General features: G+C 43.7%; 1 protein-coding gene across 2 annotated transcripts in view; it reads right to left on the reverse strand.

The window, feature by feature from the left end:
• Positions 1-253: 253 nt before the first annotated feature.
• The window catches only part of LOC147433488 (metal-independent phosphoserine phosphatase-like), a 55,106-nt gene continuing 34,988 nt past the window's right edge, over positions 254-20,371 (reverse strand). For both annotated transcript variants that reach the window (XM_086490172.1, XM_086490171.1), the window contains exon 7: positions 254-776. In XM_086490172.1, coding sequence (XP_086346298.1) covers positions 562-776 — 215 coding nt within the window. In that variant the 3' untranslated portion in view covers positions 254-561. The remainder of the gene's footprint in view (positions 777-20,371) is intronic.

The following is a 20,371-nucleotide window of genomic DNA, read 5'->3' on the forward strand; positions in this document are numbered from 1 at the left end:
GGTTCTTCCCTTAAGACTGCACACCCCACCCACACGATTCAGATATTCAGCTATCAAAAGTCATTACTAGCTTGAAGAAAGGGGACTGTTACCTTCTATTAATAGTCCAAATTGCTTTCTACAAAGGGATATCAAAGAAAAAAATAAAATCGTCAGCTTAGCATCATCCCATTCAAATGTGCTCAACACATCCTCCAAGAGTTTATAAACCAAGCAAGAGGCCCAAGACCTTGAGACAATGGCAAAAGTGGGATCAGCTAAAACGCCCAGAGTATATAGCATTAAACGTGTTTCTGTTTACATTTGCTTTAAATGACCAGCTCAAGGCGGCCTAAATTTCACAATGGTGAGCACAAACTGGCTCTTAACTCTTGAATAATTCATTATACTTATTTTTGGGAACTGACACCCCTTTTTGTGCGCGAAGACTCGGCATTATTTTACTTAATAAGCCTTTGAAAGCATCATAGCTTCTGAGAAATTTCTTTGATATTTTGGTGGCATCAAAGCCCAATAGATTTGAATAGACTAGGAATGTTGGCATCAAGAACACAAGCACTTTTAAGCTGTATCCTGATCAGCAAACGTTTTGGCTTGTATTCGTCCTGTCAAATGGGAAACATCTCCCCAGCTCTGCAGAGTCCATACCTTGTGATTTGTTATTTTCAAGACATTAATAGATGTGTTGAGGACTTTGCCTGGTGGCGGTTTTCCTGTGACATGATGATGCAATGCATTCAAAACTCCTCCATGTGTGACAACCACAACTTGTTCACCTGTCAAACATGTACAATTAGCCTCTGCCACATACAATCAACCAGCTTCTACCTAACAGCTAACTTCTTATATCAAGTCAAAACAAGAAAAGCGCCCCCAACAACTGTTGCAGCTGCTGTACTAAGGGACACAACCATGAAGCTTCAACCGATTCTTAGCATTGAAAAACATTGGTGACTCATTAGAGATTCAAAAATCGCAGACTATTTATCTGAGGCATGATCAAACATCCTGAGTGAAAAGTTATCAGAAGCTGCTTGCTGGATATTTGCCTACTATCAGGCAGCTTCCTAAAAGGACACGGACAAAGTTTTCAAACAACATATGTGGAGCAACCAACACCTGCTCCCAACAAACTCGTTTTTCAATTTGAAAATAGTCTTCATTTGACATTTGATTGGCCTGCACACTTAGTATTTTTGACATCCTTCCTTGAAGAACTGGTCTTCATGCCCAACTGATATACAGAATAATGATTCAAAGCTTCCGATGCTCAAATGCTACTAGCTGTTACTATATCACGATCAGGACCAAGAGTCTTTTCATAAGTAGTGTCTCTTCTTTTCGAAGACTGAGGAGGAACATTGGAAGCACTTGGACATAGTGTTTCAGGAATTGCGAAAGCATGAGTTCCATGTGAATGCAAAGGAGTGAGTTCTTGTTCTTTCTAATTGAGATACACTATCTCGGCCATATAGTCTCACACAAGATTGGCCAACTCCCACTACGGTACATGATGTACGTAGCTTTTTGGGATTGTGTTCCTATTATCGGAGGTTTATTCGAGGCTTTGCTCAAGTAGCAAGACTACTCCATGACCTAACAAGGAAGAAGATCCCTTCCAAATGGGGATCGAGACAACAAGGCGCCTTTGATAGGCTAAAGTATCTATTAAGCCATGGACCTATTTTGATCGTGCCAACCTTAAAGAAACCATTCGAGGTTCATTGCGATGCTTCAGGTGATTGCATCGGTGCAGTGCTTAACCAAGAAGCCCATGCAGTGGCTTATGAAAGTAGACGGCTTAAGGATGCGGAATTGCATGCCTCGATCTACAAGAAGGAACTTATGGCTCTGATTCACGCCTTGTCTACCTAGAAGCATTATCTTCTAGGAGTGGATTTTGTGATCAAAACCGATCATCAAAGTTTGCAGTATTTCCTTACGCAACGGAAATAATCTGAAAAGCAGATGAGATGGGCTAATTTTTTGCCCATGTTTCACTTCCAGATCCTTAGTAAGAATGTGGCTGCAGACGCATTGTCTAGACAGCCTAGGGTGAATGAAGGCACAATGAGATCGCATATTCCATAGTATTTGGATATGTTGAAATCTTATATGTCAGAAAGACAGTCTAACTGGAGAAGTATTTGCCCTTGTCAAGTACGCGTATAACAATACCGTACATTCGTCTTCGGGGAAAGCATCTTTTGAGATTCTTTATAGTAAGCCTTTGCTTCCACCAATCCTTGTCTAAGGATAGGATTTTGCAACATATGAGTTTGTCCGAGATATGGACATGGCCTACAGGCAAAGTTAAGACAACCATTTTGCCCTCTCAAGAAAAACATAGAAAGCTGTGGACAAGCACAAAAGAAATCTAGACTTAACAGTCGATCAATTGGTCTTACTCAAGTTTGAGAAGGCAAGACTAAAGAAACAAGCGACTCATAGAGGAAAAGTGGTAAAACTTTCCAACCGTTATTATGGGCCATTTAGATAATTGACCAAGTGAATGATGTGAGGTTCCGATTAGACTTACCATCTAATTGGAAGATCCACAATGCTTTCCATGTTAATTTACTCCGGTTATATGTGGAATCGTCTCCAAGTCAGCCTATTGCTGAGGAACCTCCTAAGGTTGAGGAAACGGAAGAAATACTCCAACCGGAGCAGATCATTCATCATCAAGAGCGGCCACTCAAGTCCGCGAAGATTACACGGAAGTATTTGGTTAAGTTCATGAATTATTCTACTCTAGACGCTCAGTGAATGACCGAGCAAGAATAAGAGTCTTATCCCGAAATTCTGGAAGGATATGTAGAAGCACTACAGTTGATGACAACTCGTTAGAAGCTAGAGGGATGTTGCTAAATTTACTAGTTTCTTATTTTTCTGAGTAATTTCTTTTATTGAAATTAGGATATTTAAATGTGTGCACTTGAACCGTAAGGTTAGGAAATGTAGATCTACTGGAATTATTAAAAGCCATTGGGAATAGACAACTCTGATGTGTCATATGATGGGTGACAGTAAGCATCGCGAAGGGGTTGTACCGTTAGTTCGGTATGAGAGACCGGGAAACGGATAGCCCTGTGCATCACATGATGAGTGACGGGAGCATTGAAAAGGGAATATTCCTTTGGTCTGGCAGGAAATCCGAACAGGAAAAAGGAATACGCGTAAAAATGCAAGCACAAGAATAAAGGTGGGTTCTGAGAAGCTTTCTGTGAAAGTGGGACATTCACGGGGAAGGTTTATGCTTTCCCGCGAGGAATTTGTGTCTGCATAGCATCTATGCTTGGGAACTGCATCCGGGGATGCCTGGACTGTGTTTGTGTAGCATAAATTTTCAGCTCACTGGTCTTTTTGAATTTAAATACATTCACACTTTTTTTAAGTGACCTGCTGCCCACTAAAATAAAGCAAGACAGAAGGCGCCCCCTCCTAAAAACTGCCAACGCGGACCCTCTCTCTCCTCAATCTAACTGCTGGCTGCCAACCCTCACTCTCTCTCTTTGCTTTTCTTGTTCGCCAAGGTCTGCTATTTTTGGCTAGGTTCGGACCGGCTATTCTTGCCGGTGCCGAGAGCCTATAAAAGCAACACTCACCCCCACTCGCAGACATAGATTTGTCAGTGCTAGCTTGGAAGAGACTGTACCGGGAGAAGACGCAAGTGATCGCGAGACCACGGAGCACGGAGGTCGCTTTTCCGTGCAAGGAGCGACAGATGAAGCTTGCATATATGTTCTATGATTTGTTGCCTTGTGTGTTTTCTGCAGGTACTCCATCTTGAAGAAGAAGCAAGAAGGCCTTAGGCTATGCTTGGGAATTCCACGAACGGAATTCGGAAATTGTCTGCGAAGCCTCGGCTCTAAGTACAGACGGAAAAAGGATTGAGAGCTCGTCTCTAGGAACGACCATCAAGTCTACGCATTAGAACGGAGGGGTTTCCTCCAATTTCTGTGCTTGTTAAAGAAAAAACAAAGACATCCCTAGTAAAGATTCTCTTTAAGGGGGGGGGGGGGGGGGGGGGGCAGCCTTCTAGTCTCAAATTGTCACAAAATGATGACGTGGCAGTACTGCCCGGACGTGGTAGATGATGACGTGTCAGACAGTACAGAGGCCAGTAAAAGGCATTGTGGCAGGTAGCTTACGTGGCAGTATGGACATCCGAGAAACGCGTTGGCTCACGTGGGTGTTGTACGGAATTCCGCAAATTGCGTTGGAGGCTTTTTGCTTTTTGGGACTCTTTGCTTTTGAGTAAGAAGCTTTTGGACCAATTGCTTTTGAGTTTAACTGCTTTTGGGACTCTGCTTTTGGCATCCCTTGTAAGAATAAAAAGGGCCCAAGCGCCTCGCTCTTCAGAGCATCTGGGTCTGAGAGCAGAGGTCCCTTGGGAGTTGTACTTTGATCAAGCATTGATATAAAAGAAATACCAAAAGGGGCGCCAATCTTTGGGGCCAATCTCTCTGGGCACGGAGCTACGGTGGGCCATGTGGACAAAAATTGAAATGTGATTTAAAGTTTTGAAGTATTTTAAGTGATTCTCTAGTGTGTCGTGTTGAATTCTCGTCTTGGGGTGTCCAAAGCTTGACAGTGGTATCAGAGCTTTAGGCGTGTGCTTTTCTCAAAGCATACCGGTCCTATCAAAAAGAAGACAGGGCACTTGGGCACAATTTTGGAAATTGGTATTGAAAAATCTCTATGTCCCGACCCCGGATTTATTAGCCACTTCCACCCTTACTTCATTGTGCATCAGGCGCGCTCCCGTCTTCATCGCTTTGTCTTATAGGGCATAAGCCATAAAGAATCCCAGATTACACATGGGTTCTCCTGGAGAATCTGACAGAGATAACATCTCTCAGCGGGAAAGCAAAGAAGAGTTGAAATCCGGCATGGAAACTGAAGAAAAGAATGAAGATTTGGGCAAAAAAAAATTCGACGGAGAAGTTTGCCAGAGCGAAGTACAAGCGTTAACTGTAGGTTCACATGTGTGTGATCAAGTACTCCAGAGACCCAAGATTTGCGAAACACCTAAAGAATTACCCGATTGATGAGATTTACTCGAGATGGCGTGAGGCCATTGAGTCTCCTCTCACGACGGGGTGGAAAGCTGAAAGGACAAACAAGTGCAGAAAAGCGGAAGCTTTACTCGCAGGAAGAGCTGGAACAGAGCTGTTGACTAGAAGATGAACCAAATACTAGAAAGGACATTGAAAGGGATACTGATGTACTGACAATATGGTTGTTTGTGACAGATAACCAGAAATAGAAGCGAGGAACTCGCATCTGTACGATTGGGAAGCATGGAGTTGGACATTCACTCTTTTGCAACCAGGTGAGCCATCTCCTTGCTAGTTTTGCAGGTGAATCGAGGATGAGATGGTGAAATCGGAAGCGACGGAAGCTCAAGAATGGATCCTTCAATCGAGATAAGAATGATGAATTTGAATAAATGGATGATGACGCATGTTGAATGATTCTAGTGCATCAAGACTCCATATGAATGAGGTGACTGGATACTATGGTGAGTGCATCAAGAGTTCCTGCCTGATGAGATGGCTACACAGGGATCTAGGTGCATCAAGACTTCTGGACGGATGAGATGACTAGATGATTGAAATATTGTGTTCAGTATGAACTAAGTGTGTGAATGAAGAGCTTTGAAATAGGAATTTCCGAAGATGATTCTGATTATGTGTGAGATTAATGTTCTCTAGAAGAAGTTGCTAGATGTATGCAGATAACATGTGAAAATTGAAGATAATGGATGACAAATTTGGAGCAATGACAAATCTAGAATGAACCTGATAAGTATCATGAATTTTGAATAAAACTAATGGAAGAAACAGGATAACAGGATTGTGAAAAGATGATGATGATGACTTTGGAGCAGTGACAGCTCTTGAATGAACATGAAGTGGTAGAGAACGAGGAGATACTCGTTCCGAAACAGATACTAGAAAAGAAAGAGAAAGGTAAAGTGAACGGTGGTTCTTAGATAAGAACCATCCGGCATTGACTGCAAAATGGATGGAGGACCTAGCAAATACATCTCAGGTTTGAAACTTTACCTTGATGCTTTTGGTCTAGCTTTGGCTATTCCAAGAGTTCCCACCGGAGATCAGCAGGTAAAATCTAGTGCAGGTGGGACTGCACAAGAGGGGAGTTACTCCGCTCCTTTGTCACAATTACCTGGATGGGATAAAGTCATTGATTTCGCTTTGGACTGATGTGCTGACAGTATTCTGTTGGATGACTTTATGAAAGAAGTACTTCGAATTGGGATTCCTAGAAATGATTACTCGCACAAAACAGTGCTTGAGTGGAATAATTGACGAAATCCTGCAGCATTTCGGTCTTGAAAATCTCTATAGACATGATCCCAATAAGGATTAGTTAATTCAACATCAATGAGGTCCGGGATGGATCTAGATGTGATTACTAAATACGTTGCTGGCAGTCATGGTCTGAGATTTGGAATGAATTTTCTATGATTGATTTGGTTTGTCATGTGATGTGATGTGATGTGACGTGACTGTCGTCTTTGTACAAGTTCTAGATTTGTGTCGTCTAGTGTGTCGGTACTTAAGAGTCAGTGTCTACTGAACTCGTTTATGGCTTATGTCTGATTTTGTAGGCGTAATCGAGGGCAATTACAATTCTTTCAAGAGGGGGGTATGTCACAAAATGATGACGTGGCAGTACTATCTGGATGTTGCAGGCTCGTAAATGCACTTGCAGACAACTGACGTGGCAATATGGACATCCGCGAACTGGTTTTTATTAACTGGTTGTTATCCTTTCAGGGGTGCTGAGCTGACAATACTCTGCCATCACTATATATTTTGATAAAAGTTGCAACACGAATGATTTATTCTCCCATTTTGATTGATGTCTTTAGTATTTCATTGAGTATGATTGGATGGAATGACTGCAACATTCTGACTTGATGATGTACTAATTCGTTAGAGACATCTGTGGAGTTCGAGTTAGAACTAATGTGATGATTAGTATGGATAAATCTAGTGCATCAAAGGTCCAATTTGGATAAGATAAATTGTGTATGTGGTTTTAGTGCAGATATCCATCAAAGATCGGTCAGATGTGGATTTGATGGCTAATATTGCTACTCTGGGATATCAAAAGTTCTGATGAGGATGAGATGGTGAGATAGAAATTTGATTGATTTTTGTGAATCAAAGACATCCGTGGAGTTCAAGTTTGAATTGGACATGATGACTAGTCTCATTGATTCCAGTGTAACCAGCCTCGGGTTCCACAGCCACCTAGACCTTGACACGAGCTCTTCTTTCTTCACAGAAGAGATGGTCAAGAAGGCCATCCACCGCCTACAACACCGGCGGTCTTTAGGTCATACAGGATCACCGAGTGAGAGTCTCATTTACACAGCCGCCACTATAGACCTGTTGATACATATATTGAACCGGGCTATAGAAGAAGGCTGCCCAGAGGAGTCGACTCGGCACACCATTGTGCCAATCCACAAATCTCGGGACACCTTGGACCCAGGGAATTACAAGATTATCATGATTGGTCATACAATGGCCAAACTGTATGGGGCAGTACTTGAGGCTGAGCTTAGCTCATATGGAGAAATTGAGGGCCTACAGGCTTAGGCGGAGCTTCTCCACCATCGACCACATCTTCGTTCTGCGCTGCCTCATTGATGCTTTATTGCTGCTATGTGGACTTCGGCAAAGCGTTTGACATAGTCCAATGGGAGAGGCTCTTTCAATGACTTCAGAGTCTACGGATACCATCGGAGATGATATGGGCCATCTATGCTCTCTATGAGAGAGTGATTGGGAGAGTTTGTTGTCTAGGCAGTGTGTCACAATCCATTGCTAGCACCATTGGTGCCAGGCAAGGATGCCCCTCTCCCCACCCTCTTTGGTCATGACACAACGAGCCGAACAGACTTCAGCAAATGAAAGTAGAAAGAGAAAGAGCAACCCAGAAAGAAAGGATGCATGACCCAAGCTTACTCCTCAGGAGAGAGCTCGCTTCATTAGAGAGGGGAAGTGCTTTGGATGCGGGGAACATGGACATATCTCCGTGAAGTGCCCTAAAAAGGCACAGAAAGAACAGAATGACAAGGACGACGATAGGTCTGAGAGTTTGAGAACAGCTGAGGAACGTGGAAGAAAAGGCAAGATGAAAACAGGACTGGTTCCAGATTGTGTGGGTACCGATCCCAACACCATGGACGAAAGTACAGAACTTTGCCGAGCTTGGGGCAAAGTGAAAGATCAAGAGGCCCTGATCTTCTTTGATGGAGGAGCCAAGGCCAACTTCATTTCACCGGAGTTGGCGGCGCGGCTCGAGATCACTCCCGATCGGATGGGACCACTTGCGGAGGCTGTTCTAGCGGCACCCGGTAGGGACATAGCCATTACACCTGTCATTGGCAAACTTGGTTGCATTGTCAGGGGTATTTGGGGCATGAGGACTTTTACATAATTCCTTTGGAAGGTTGTGCTGTTCTCTTGGGGATTCCCTGGTACCACAAGAACAACGCCGTGGTCAATTATGGGGCGAGCAAAGCGACATTGACTACAGAGAAGGGAAGAACCATTTTACTTGATATTAAACTAAAGGGCGAGTCTGTCCCTATTGTATCGGCTTTGGCCATTTCTAAATTAATGAAATCCAGTCTGTTTGTTTACTCAATCTTTATGAAAGAATTGAGCGATAAGGATAGGACAAATATGTCTAAACTTGATAAAGAACGCCAAGATTTTCTCCACTCTCACGCCAATTGCTTCTCAGAGGGCCTACCAGGCGAGTAACCACCTACTCGTCCTGAAGATCATACCATTGATCTGATACCTGGAAGCACACCATTGAACCGGCCACCTTATTGTGTGAGCCGAGCACAGAATGAACAAATTATGAACCAAGTGAAAGACCTCTTGGAAAAGGGTCTTGTCTAGCCTAGTACTTCACCGTATTGCTCTCCAGTGTTGTTGGTTTTGAAGAAAGACGGATCTTGGAGAACGTGCATCGATTATAGAGCTCTCAACAAAATCACCATCAAGAACAGTTCCGATTCCTAGGATCGATGATATACTCCACAGATTACAAGGATCCTCGTGCTTTAGCAGGATTGATCTAAAGAGTGGATATCATCAGCTCAAGATCGCGTCGGGAGACGTCTACAAGACAGCTTTTCGGACGACTTTTGGATTATTTGAGTTTTTGGTGATGCCTTTTGGCTTAACCAATGCTCCTGCGACATTTAACCGGATGATGGATATGATTTTTCGAGAGTACAGGCTATTTGTTGGCACTTTCTTTGACGATATCATTGTTTTCTCCAAGAATGAGGCAGAACACAGCGATCATCTGCTTCAAGTCTTTCAGGCATTACGAGATCACAAGTTAGTGATAAATGCAAAGAAAAGTGAATTTTTCCTACCAGAGATACACTTTTTGGGATACATTGTCTCAGCAGCAGGAGTGCAAATGGATCCGGCCAAGATAGAGACTATATGTGATTGGCCCGATTTGAAGAATGTCCATGAAGTTAGAAGCTTCCTGGGACTGTGTTCGTACTACAAGAGGTTCATTCGAAAGTTTGTAGAAGTTGCTTCCCCTTTGCATATCTTGACATAGAAAGGAGTCCCTTTCTCGTGGGGACCCACAGAGGTGACTGCCTTTCAGAAATTGACTACGGGACCAGTTTTGACTTTGCCGGACTTGCAGAAGTCATTTGAAGTATATTGTGATGCTTGTGGTCGTAGTCTGGGTCCGGTCTTAATGCAAGAAGGCCATGTCATTGCTTACGAGAGCCGATTGTTCTCAAGGCCGGAAATGACAGCATAGATTTATGAGAAAGATCTTTTTGCAGTTATCCATGCTCTTACTCAGTGGCGGCATTACCTACTCGGAGCGGATTTTACTATCTTTACAGACAATCAAAGTTTGCGCTACTTCTTGTCACAGAAGCAGCTTTCGGAAAAGCAGCTGCGGTGGACGAACATCTTGTCACAATTTCACTTCCAGATTGTCCATGTGCAGGGACAGAAGAATGTGGTGGCAGATGCTTTGCCTCAGAAGCCGTTGGTTCTGGCTATTTCCGCGATACATCATAGATGCTTCGAGGATATGGTCAATCAGTATGCCAAAGATACAGATTTTGCAGACGTTTTCACACGGATACGGGATGGGGAGACAGTAGCAGGATATTCCATTCGGGATGGTTACTTGATGAGAAGAACCATGTTGTGCATTACACAGCAATTGAGGGAAAAGGTTATGACTGAATGTCACTGTCCACCTTTTACGGGTCACCGCGGCATTGCTACCACCATGAAAGGGGTAGAGAGATACTTCTTTTGGCCGTGACTCAAGAAGGATGTGGAAGAGTTTGTGCGCAGTTGCTTAGTATGTCAGAAGGTCGGATTGTTACAGCCTTTACCCATACCCACCCGCCCCTGGAAAAGATTTACAATGGATTTCATTTTTAATCTCCCGAGAACACAAAGTGGTCATGATGGTATCTGGATTGTTATTGACAGATTTAGCAAACAGGCTCATTTTATTCCAGTGAAGAAAACAGTCAAGCCGGATCACTTAGCGAGACTGTTTGTGGCCCAGATCTCCCAAGAATACAGAATGATCACGATGATTTTCCGATTACATGGCATGCCTGAGACGAATGTCTCCGACAGGGACCCCAGATTTACGAGTTTGTTTTGAAAGGCAATTTGGGAGAACATTGGCACGCGGTTGCAGTTCTCGTTATCGTTCCACCTGTAGACTAACGGGCAATCTGAGATTGCCAATTCAGTGGTTCTAGATTTATTGAAGTCTTATATCTCGGATCAGAAGACTCAATGGGAAAAGTACTTACCTTTGGTGGAATTTGCCTACAATAACACGATACACTGTTCGACGGGGAAGGCGCCATTTGAGATTGTTGAAGGTGCTGCGAAGGTTCCACCCTTCCTAAGCACGAAAGATAAGATTTTTGAAGCGGATGAATATACGCAAGATTTAGATACGGCTTTTGCCAAGGTTCGCGAGACTTTGCAGAAATCTCAAGAACGACAGAAAAAGGCAGCGGATCTTCATCGTCGCAACTTGAAATTGAAGGAGGATGATTGGGTGCTCTTACGTTTTGAGAAGGCACGCCTAAGAAAGAAAAAGGGAAAGGAGAGGCTTTTTCCAAAGCTTAGTATGCGATACTGCGGACCTTTCTAGATCATTGAAAAGATAAATGATGTCTCCTTTCGACTGAAACTGCATGATACTTGGAGGACTCACAATGCATTTCATGCGAGTCTCTTGAAACCTTTTAAAGGTGATGTGCCTGATGATGGGGAGCCTGATGAGCAACCCGAAGTGGAAGAAAACGAGGAGATCATTGTTCCTGAACAGATTTTGGCACATAAGGATACGAAGAATAAAGGTAAAGTCCGAAGGCGGTTCTTGGTTAAGTTCAAGAACTATCATGCATTGCGAAGTGGATGGAGAAGGAGGACCTAGCAGATACTCCTCAGATTGTGAAACTTTACCTCGATGCTTTTGGTTTAGCATAGTCTACTCCAAATAGAACCAAGAATTCAGCTTGGCCGGAGATCTGGTGCAGTGGGATGCACAAGAGGGGAGTCACTCCGCTCCTTTGTCAACAGATGCCTTGATTTAGATACTAGAGTCACTGATGTCTCTTCGAGCTTCAGGGATACTGAAAGCTTATAGTATTCTGCAGTATGACTTTATGAAATGGAATTCCTGATTATGATATTGATTTGTTCTTGACTTTTTTAAGTGCAGAAACTGATAGACGAAATGACTGTAGCATTTTGGTCTGATTGATCTCGAATAGACATGGTTGCAATAGGGGTTAGTCAATCGGACATCGATGAGGTCTCGATTGGATCTAGATGCGATTGCTAGCTACATTGCCGATAAATCATGGTCTAAGATCCGAATGAATGTTGAATGTCATGTGATGTCCTGTGATGTCTAGTGATGTCCTGTGATGTCGTGTGATGTGACTGTCAATTAGTACATGTGCTAGATATGTGTTCCTAGTACGTAGGTACTAACAGTCAGTGTCTGCTAAGACGGTTTATGGCCTCTGTCTGTTTTGCAGGCGTAATCGAGGGCGATTACAATGCTTTCAAGAGGGAGGTATGTCGCAAAGTGATGACGTGGCTGCTCGAGAGGAAACCCTGATTGCTGCTGAAAACCCGAATTCTGGAAACCCTAACCCTAAAACCTGCAAACCCTAATTTTCGCCAAAAACCCTAACCCTAAATTTGTCTTGACCTAACCCTAAAAAGCAGCAGGACTGAATTCCGTGAAATGCGTTGGCATGCTGACATGGCACCGTATGGCAGCCCGTAATTGGCAGAGATTTTTCAGCTTTTGCGGCAGTGCTTTATTTCCTACGCAATTTGAGAAGAGAGGGAGAGTTTGCTTTATGTTAAAACTCAAGTGAGTTTGAGAGAGGAAAGAGCCTTTGCTTTTCTTTAGGCTTTTGATCTGAAGCTTTTGGGGCTCTGCTTTTGGCAACCCTTGTAAACTTTAAATAAGTGATTTGGGCACACACTCCGTAGAGCATCTGGATGCAGAGTCTGAGAGTGAAACCCTAACCACTCTCTTGTACTTTGAACACTGATTAATACATAAAGAAATACCGAAAGGGGTGCTAGTCTTTGGGGCCAATATCTCTAGGCACGGAACTCCGCGGGGCCAGTGCAAATCTATTGTGAATTGTGAACTGTTTTGAAGTGGTTATTTGGTGCTGTTGTGATTGATTCTTGACTTGGAGTGTCCAAGTCTCTTACACCAGAGGGTTGACAGAGCCATTTGAGCATCGTGGATGAGTTTTGTACACACAAAAGACTGATAGTGCACCTTGGGAAGACCAAGTTCATGATCTTCAACACCTCGAGGTTAGTTCGGCAAGCACTCACATTTACAACAGCAAGAGGTGCAGTCAAGGTGGTCACCTCCTATGTCTACGTGGGAGTCACCTTCACTAGCGCAGACAGGGCCCCTTCTCATGGCTTAGGCCGCCATTGACATACTCACCTCGCCCCTGAAAATGCAGCTTTTGCCATGTTAGAGCGGAGATGTGTACAACATTCGACACCTGTCACGAGGCTGTGGCAACCACTAACCTTAGTTGCTGGTTTCTTTCCCTTGATTTTCATATGATTTTTGGGACCCTCTTTCTGAAGTCACATATGGTCGGACATTGTGTGGCCAATGTGAAACGGCCGATGGCTGAGAGTTTCACCCGCAATCGGGAAGGGTAGGTCGCCACGAGATGGTCGGGCTAGTCAACACTGAAATCCGAGTAGTAAAAGGTTGGCTAGGCTCAGTTCAAAGTCATTTAGGCCCATCGCTACACATTATGAGTTGGGGGCTACTAGAAAATTAAGCCAAAGGGAGTCAAATGAACACATGGCCGTCAGGAACTGCATGCAGGCGAATACACAGTCTCCAGAAGCCTTATCCAAGAGGGGGAGCCCAAAGTTGAGGGGGGAGGCTGATTTTTGTAAAAGTGTGCTACACAGTGTGTGTGAGTAGTGGGAGCAAGTGATCACAGCTTTAATGGAAAGCTTGCCTTCTCCCTTGCTCTATGTAGCGCGATGATTTGCTCTCGCGCATCTCTTTCTCCCCGTTGCACTCATGGTAATGCCCCTCTAGTTGGGCTTCTCAAATAACCATGTACAGTTCTTAGGGTTTTATGGGCATTTGCCAAGGCAAGAGCCTTCTAAACAGGTACCGGATTAGCTAATTGCTAATCCCCCACAGGAGCACAGTTCCATCGCGAAGAATCGCGAAAACAGAGAGTTTTCTCGCGTGAAAACTCGTCTGATTTACAGGGCTATCCCATTGCGTGCGGGAGCGTCTGAGACACGCATAGACATGTTCGCTCCGTCCAAACAATCCAAAACAAAAAATTACAGCCTGCTGTGTTTTTCTGCAGGTTTAGAGTTTTGCACCTAATGTGCAAGATATCGTCAAGGGAGCCTCGGGAAAGCCGTGCAATGCTTAAACAGGGCTTTGGGCACCTAACAGTGACAAAACAGGGAATTACAGCATGCTGAAATTGACCTGCAGCTCACTAGAAGCTTCCAAACCGCAAGGGAAAATGTCCTTGACGTGTACTTCTGACCTACAGGGATTTTTGCACCGTTATGTTGGCGAAATTGGGTCAAAAACCTGCAATTACAGCCAAGGACAGGTTTGGACAGCTTGATGAGGGTTAGGTGAAAGCGTTTGGATGGTTTATTTGCCAGGGGAGCCTCGGGAAAGCATTGGGTGCTTATACATGACAATTTAGAGAGATTTCCCACGAGGAGTCTCGTCTAATTCAAGGGGCAAGTGACCCTACAGGTGCGAGAGCTCAAGGCTATCCACAGAAGTGATCCGCACGCGAATCGGAGCGCAATACAGAGAATTCAGCATGCTATAATTTCTCGTAGGTTTTGTAAAGTCCTCTAAAGTGCAAGGAAAGTCATCATGTACTTGGGATTTTGTCGATGGAGACTTCTATTGTGGTTATGCTATCGAAATCGGGTTAGAGTAGGGGAATTTCAGCCAGATAAAAGTGGGTCAGCTTGTAAAAGTTTACAGTTTTTTCTCAAGTGTAATATGAATAAAAAAATATGGAAAGGGGCGCCAGTCTTTGGGGCCAATAGTGTGTCGTTGTCTGCTTGGTAGCACTCTAGCTGTAAGGCCGTGGTTTGTTTTGAAGTGTAATTCCAGTCACAAGCTTATTCGTGAAGTTCCTTTGTGTCGTAAAGTTTAAGTAAAGATTGGGTGAATGGTGGACAACACTGTCGATACAAGGACAGGCACTCGCTAGATGAGTATACTTCAAGTGATGTTTGCATCTGCGTGGCTGTCAAATGAATATGAAGCCGATGTCATGACGGATTGGCACCCCACTGTGGCTACTTGCAAGAGCCTACATGAGTACAATCAGAGGTTTTGTAAAGCGTTGCTCTCAGTATAACCTCCTATAGGTTTGTACCACTGACAGAGCAGATTGAGAAGTATCGTTGCGGACTGCCTAAAGGGCTTCGAGATTACTGTACAAAGAACAAAGTGGCTACCTTCACTCAGCTTATGGAAGTTGCCAACATTGGTCATACCTTGTTGAAGAGAGAAGACAGTGGGTTTCAGGGCAACTAAAAGGGGGTATGTCAAAGAAAAGACCAGCAAAGAGGTCCTTTGCAAGAGCAGCTCCTAAAGCTTCCCAAGAGTCTGAAAGAGAAGAGAAAGCTGAAGATTCAGCTGAGTCTTCAGGAGCACTGGCCAAACGAAAGAAAAGTTAAGGGAAAAGTGACGGTATTTGGTGAAGTTCAAGAAGTATCCACCTATGGATGCAAAGTGAATAGAAGAGTGTGAACTGCTAGAGTCACCAAATGTATTGCAGCTTTACCTTGAGGCCTTTGAGTTACAACCTATGTATGCCCCAACTCAATGTGTTCGAAAGCGGGGTGATGATAGAGCTAGCAAATCAAATGTACATACGGATTTAGTGCAATAGAAGTGTACATTGCTTGACAAGTGTTAAAGGTACAATGCTCACTTCTATGATTCATAGAAATGACAAAAGTATGCAGGTCTCAATAACTCATTTGTATCTGTGTCATGATCTTTCTTGCAGATACATGCGATGATAAAAGGGTGCCTAAATCATCTGTGGCATGTATATCTTGCATGCAATTGAGGACAATTGCGATTTCAAAGGGGGGAGGGAAGGGGTTATGTCACGAGGCTTTGGCAACCACTAACCTAGTTGTTGGTTTCTTTCCCTTGATTTTTTATTTGATTTGTGGGACCCTCTTTTTGAAGTCACAAATGGTCGGACATTATGTGGCCAGTGTGAAATGGCCGATGGCCGAGAGTTACACCCGTAGTCAAGAAGGGCAAGTCGCCACAAGATGGTCGGGCTAGTCAACACTGAAATCCAAGCAGTAAAAGGTTCGCTAGGCTTAGTTCAAAGTCATTTAGGTCCCTTGCTACACTTTATAAGTTGGTGGGTACTAAAAAACTAAACCAAAGGGAGTCAAATGAACACATGGCAGTTAGGGAGCTGCATGCAGGCCAATTCACAGTCTCCAGAAACCTTATCCAAGAGGGGGCGCCCAAAGTTGAGGAGGGAGGCTGATTTTTGTAAAGTGTGCTACACTGTGTGTGAGTGGTGAGTGCAGGTGATAAGAGCTTTAATGGAAAGCTCGTCTTCTCCCTTGCTCTATGAAGCGCGATGATTTGCTCTCGCGCATCTCTCTCCCCCCTTTGCACATATGATAATGCCCCTCTAGTTGGGCTTCTCAAATGACCATGTACAGTTTTGCAGTTTTATGCGCGTTTGCCAAGGCAAGAGCCTTTTGAACAGGTACCAAATTAGCTGATTGTTAATCCCCTACAGCACAGTTCCATCGCGAATAATTGCGAAAACCGAGAGTTTTCTCGCGTGAAACTCGTCTGATTTACAAGGGAATTGTCCCATTGCTTGTGGGAGGTGGGAGCGTGAGACACGCGTAGTCATGTTCGCTCCACCCAAAACGATCCAAAACAGAAAATTACAGCTTGCTGTGTTTTTCTGCAGGTTTAAGGTTTCACACCTAAATTGCAGGACATCGTTAGGGGAGCCTCGAGAAAGATATGCGATGCTTAAGCCTTAAACAGGGCTTTGGGCACCTCACAGTGACAAAACAGGGAATTACTGAAACCGGCCCATAGGGTGGCAGACTTTGGCTTTCACCGAAACTTTACTTTAAGCTTTAACACACAAAGAAACCTTGCAGAAGGAACCTGTATTGGGAATTAACACTTCAAAGCACACACGGCTCGGAAGCTAGAATGCTCCGAGCAGACACCGACAACCTGTAGGCCCCAAAAACTGGAGCCCCTTTCGGTATTTCTTTATTTCTATAGAGGGTAAAGTTACAAAACTAGAGTCCTGGGGATCTTCACTTGTATCCGACTAGATCACACCTACTCTGGCAAAATTTCAGCAACATAACAGCCCCAAAACTCGCCTTGAACAAATCCCCCTGCTGGAACTCGCTTCCAAAGACATAAACCCTCTGTTTTCAGCCCAAAAACAGCAATTACAGCTCGCTGTATTTACTGGCTTTTACCTTGTTTTCAGCCTAAACAGTCTCAGAACTGTCCTCTAACAGTGGGGCATTGTTCCCAATGCTTCCGGCATCCATAAGGCCTGCAAAACACTCCAAAAACAGCGCATAACCAGCATTGAAAATGCACCTGTAAGATGAGGTTTTCACCCTCACCGCCTTTGCACATGTTGTGTTGGGGCATACGTAGGTTGTAACCCAAAGGCCTCAAGTTAAAGTTGCAAGGTAAAGTTGCAATACATTTGGTGACTCTGACAATTCATGCTCTTCCATCCACTTTACATCCATAGGTGGATAGTTCTTGAACTTCACCAAATAGCGTCTGCAACCTGTCCCTTAACTTTTCTCTCCTTATGTGCCAAAATCTGCTCAGGAACCAAGATTTCATCAAGTTCCTCAACTTCCGGCTGGTCCTCATCTGGTATATCTTCTGGCACATCACCCACGAAGGGTCTTAGAAGACTCACGTGAAACGCATCATGAATCTTCCAAGCATTAGGCAATTTTAGCCTGTAAGCGACATCGCTGATCTTATCAAGCACTTGAAAAGGCCCATAGTAACGCACGCTAAGCTTCGGAAATAACCTTTCCTTGCCCTTCATCTCCTTTAACCTTGCCTTTTCAAACCGTAAAAGTACCCAATCACCACGTGAAAAGAGTAATTCACGACGGTGACGATCAACAGCCCTTTTCTGCTTTGCTCGAGTCTTCTCCAAGGCAAGTTTAATCTTATTATACATTTCATCCATGTTCTTGACATACCGATCTGTCTCAAAGATCTTGTCCTTTGTATGCAAAATGGGAGGAACTTTCTTGTTGCTTTCAACAATCCCAAAAGGTGCCTTGCCAGTTGACGAATGCACCGTATTGTTGTTCGCATACTCAAGCATAGGCAAATATTATTCCCAGTTGCCCTTATTATCTGACACATAGCATTTTAGTAGATCCAAGAGAGTAGAATTAGCCTCTTCTGACTGTCCCCCATCAATTTGTGGATGAAATGAAGACGAGAACTTGAGCGTAGTGCCCACGTTCTCAAACAATCCTCTCCAAAATAAACTTGTCATGCGAGGATCACGATCACTGACAATCAATTGTGGCATACCATGGTACTTGAACACATTGTACATAAATAACCGTGCCATCTGATCAGATTTTATCTTCTTCCTGACAGGGATAAAATAGGCATGTTTGCTGAACCTGCAAATAATGGTCCATATATCATCATCCCTTGTTGGCATTGTGGGAAGATCAAAGATAAAGTCCATAGCAATGCTTTCCCATGGCTTATCCGGAATCGACAGTGGATGTAACAACCGTGGTGCCTTTTGCCTTGTCAAACTTGACCTTTTGGCAAATCATGCATGCTCGCACAAAGGCATCCACATCTCTCCTCAAAGTAGGCCAATAAAAGAATGTCTCTACCGCTTTAACTGTCGCATCAATACCACGATGCCCTGCATACGGTGGGACATGACTTTCTACCATGACCTTAGGTCGCAATGACCTAGTGACAAAGTTTGCCATGCACCATCATAAAACCGTCTCTGAGGAGGTAGTGCTCATGATGTTGCCCCTCTTGTAACTGCTCAAAAATCCTTGCAAAGTCTTCATCTATAGCATATTGTTCCTTCATGTCATCAAGTTCATGATGATAAGGAATTGATACAGCTGAAATATGTGGCTTTCTTGATAACGCATCAGCCACAACATTCTTCCTGCCTTCCACATGTATAATTTGGAAGTGGAACATAAAAAGAATGTTTGCCGATCGCATATGCTTTTCGGATAGCTTTGATTGTGTCAAGAAGTATCGCAAGGTCTAATGATCTGTCTGGACAACAAAAATCAACACCTAATAGGTAGTGCTTCCAGCTAGAGAGCGCATGAATGACGGCCAATAACTCTTTCTCATAGATATGCAGCCTTTTCTGGCCCTCTCATAAGCTACTACCCGTCCATCTTACATCAGCACCACTCCGATGCTATTGCCACACGCATCACATTGGACCACAAATGACTTCTCGAGATCAGGTAAAACAATCACGGGATCTAGAGTCAACTTTTCCTCTAAGAGACTAAAAGCTGAAATCTCTTTTTAGGTCCATCTAAAAGTGACATCTTTCTTTTTCAAAGTGTGAAGAGGTGAAGCTATCTCTGCAAAATTCTTGATAAACCTTCTATACTATGAACACAATCCCAAGAAGCTTCGGACATCGTGCACAGTCTTTAATTTTTTTCCATGTCTTAATAGCTTCAACCTTTGCGGGATCCATTCGGACACCATCCTTTGACACTATGTGGATAAGAAAGTGGATCTCTTCCAAGAAGAATTCACTTTTCTTAGGATTGACAAGCAGCATGTGACTACGCAACTCCTCGAACACAATGGTCATGTGACGCCTATGCTCCTCTTCATTCTTCGAGTAGACTATCATGTCGTCAAAGAAGGTGCCAACAAACTTTTGATGCGAGCGGAATATCCGATCCATCATTCTATTGATCGTGGCAGGAGCATTTGTAAGACCAAATGGCACCACTAAGAACTCATAAAGATCAAATCTCGTTCTAAACGCAGTCTTGTGCACATCCTTTGGCCTTATACGAATCTATGGTACCCACTCTTAAGGTCTATCGTGTTGAAAATTACAGCACCCTCTAAACGGTCAAGAATATCATCAATCCTTGGAATAGGAAACCTGTTCTTGATGGCATTCTTATTCAACGCACGGTAATCAATACACATGCGCCAAGAGCCATCCTTCTTCTGCACTAAAAGCATTGGGGAGCAAAAAGGTGAGGAACTAGGCTGAATCAGCCCCTTCTTTAAAAGCTCCTCAACCTGGTCCATAATCTCTTTCTGCTGCACCGCACTAACCTTGTAGGGAGATATGTTCGATGGGCTACACCTTGGCACCAAATCTTTCACATGGTCCTCAGGCCTCTCCGGCGCAATTGTGACGGTAATGAATCAGAAAAATAGTCATTAAACTCTTGCAAAAAATGTTGGCCCTTCTTTAATATCTAACAGAGATAAATTTGACTGACAATTATCTGAAACATCACATGCAAAGATCAAGTACACAGAAAGATGATTTTTAATTACAGAAGCGATAGCCAAAGCAGATACAAAAGGGACAGACTCCCCTTTAAGCTTTACATCCAAAACATAAGTTTTACCCTATGTTGAAGGGTGATCGTCTTGTTGCAGACATCCAGCACGCCATCTGTTT

Source organism: Adiantum capillus-veneris, chromosome 19 (assembly GCF_014529385.1).
Source record: "Adiantum capillus-veneris isolate H3 chromosome 19, ASM1452938v2, whole genome shotgun sequence".
Lineage (NCBI taxonomy): Eukaryota > Viridiplantae > Streptophyta > Polypodiopsida > Polypodiales > Pteridaceae > Adiantum > Adiantum capillus-veneris.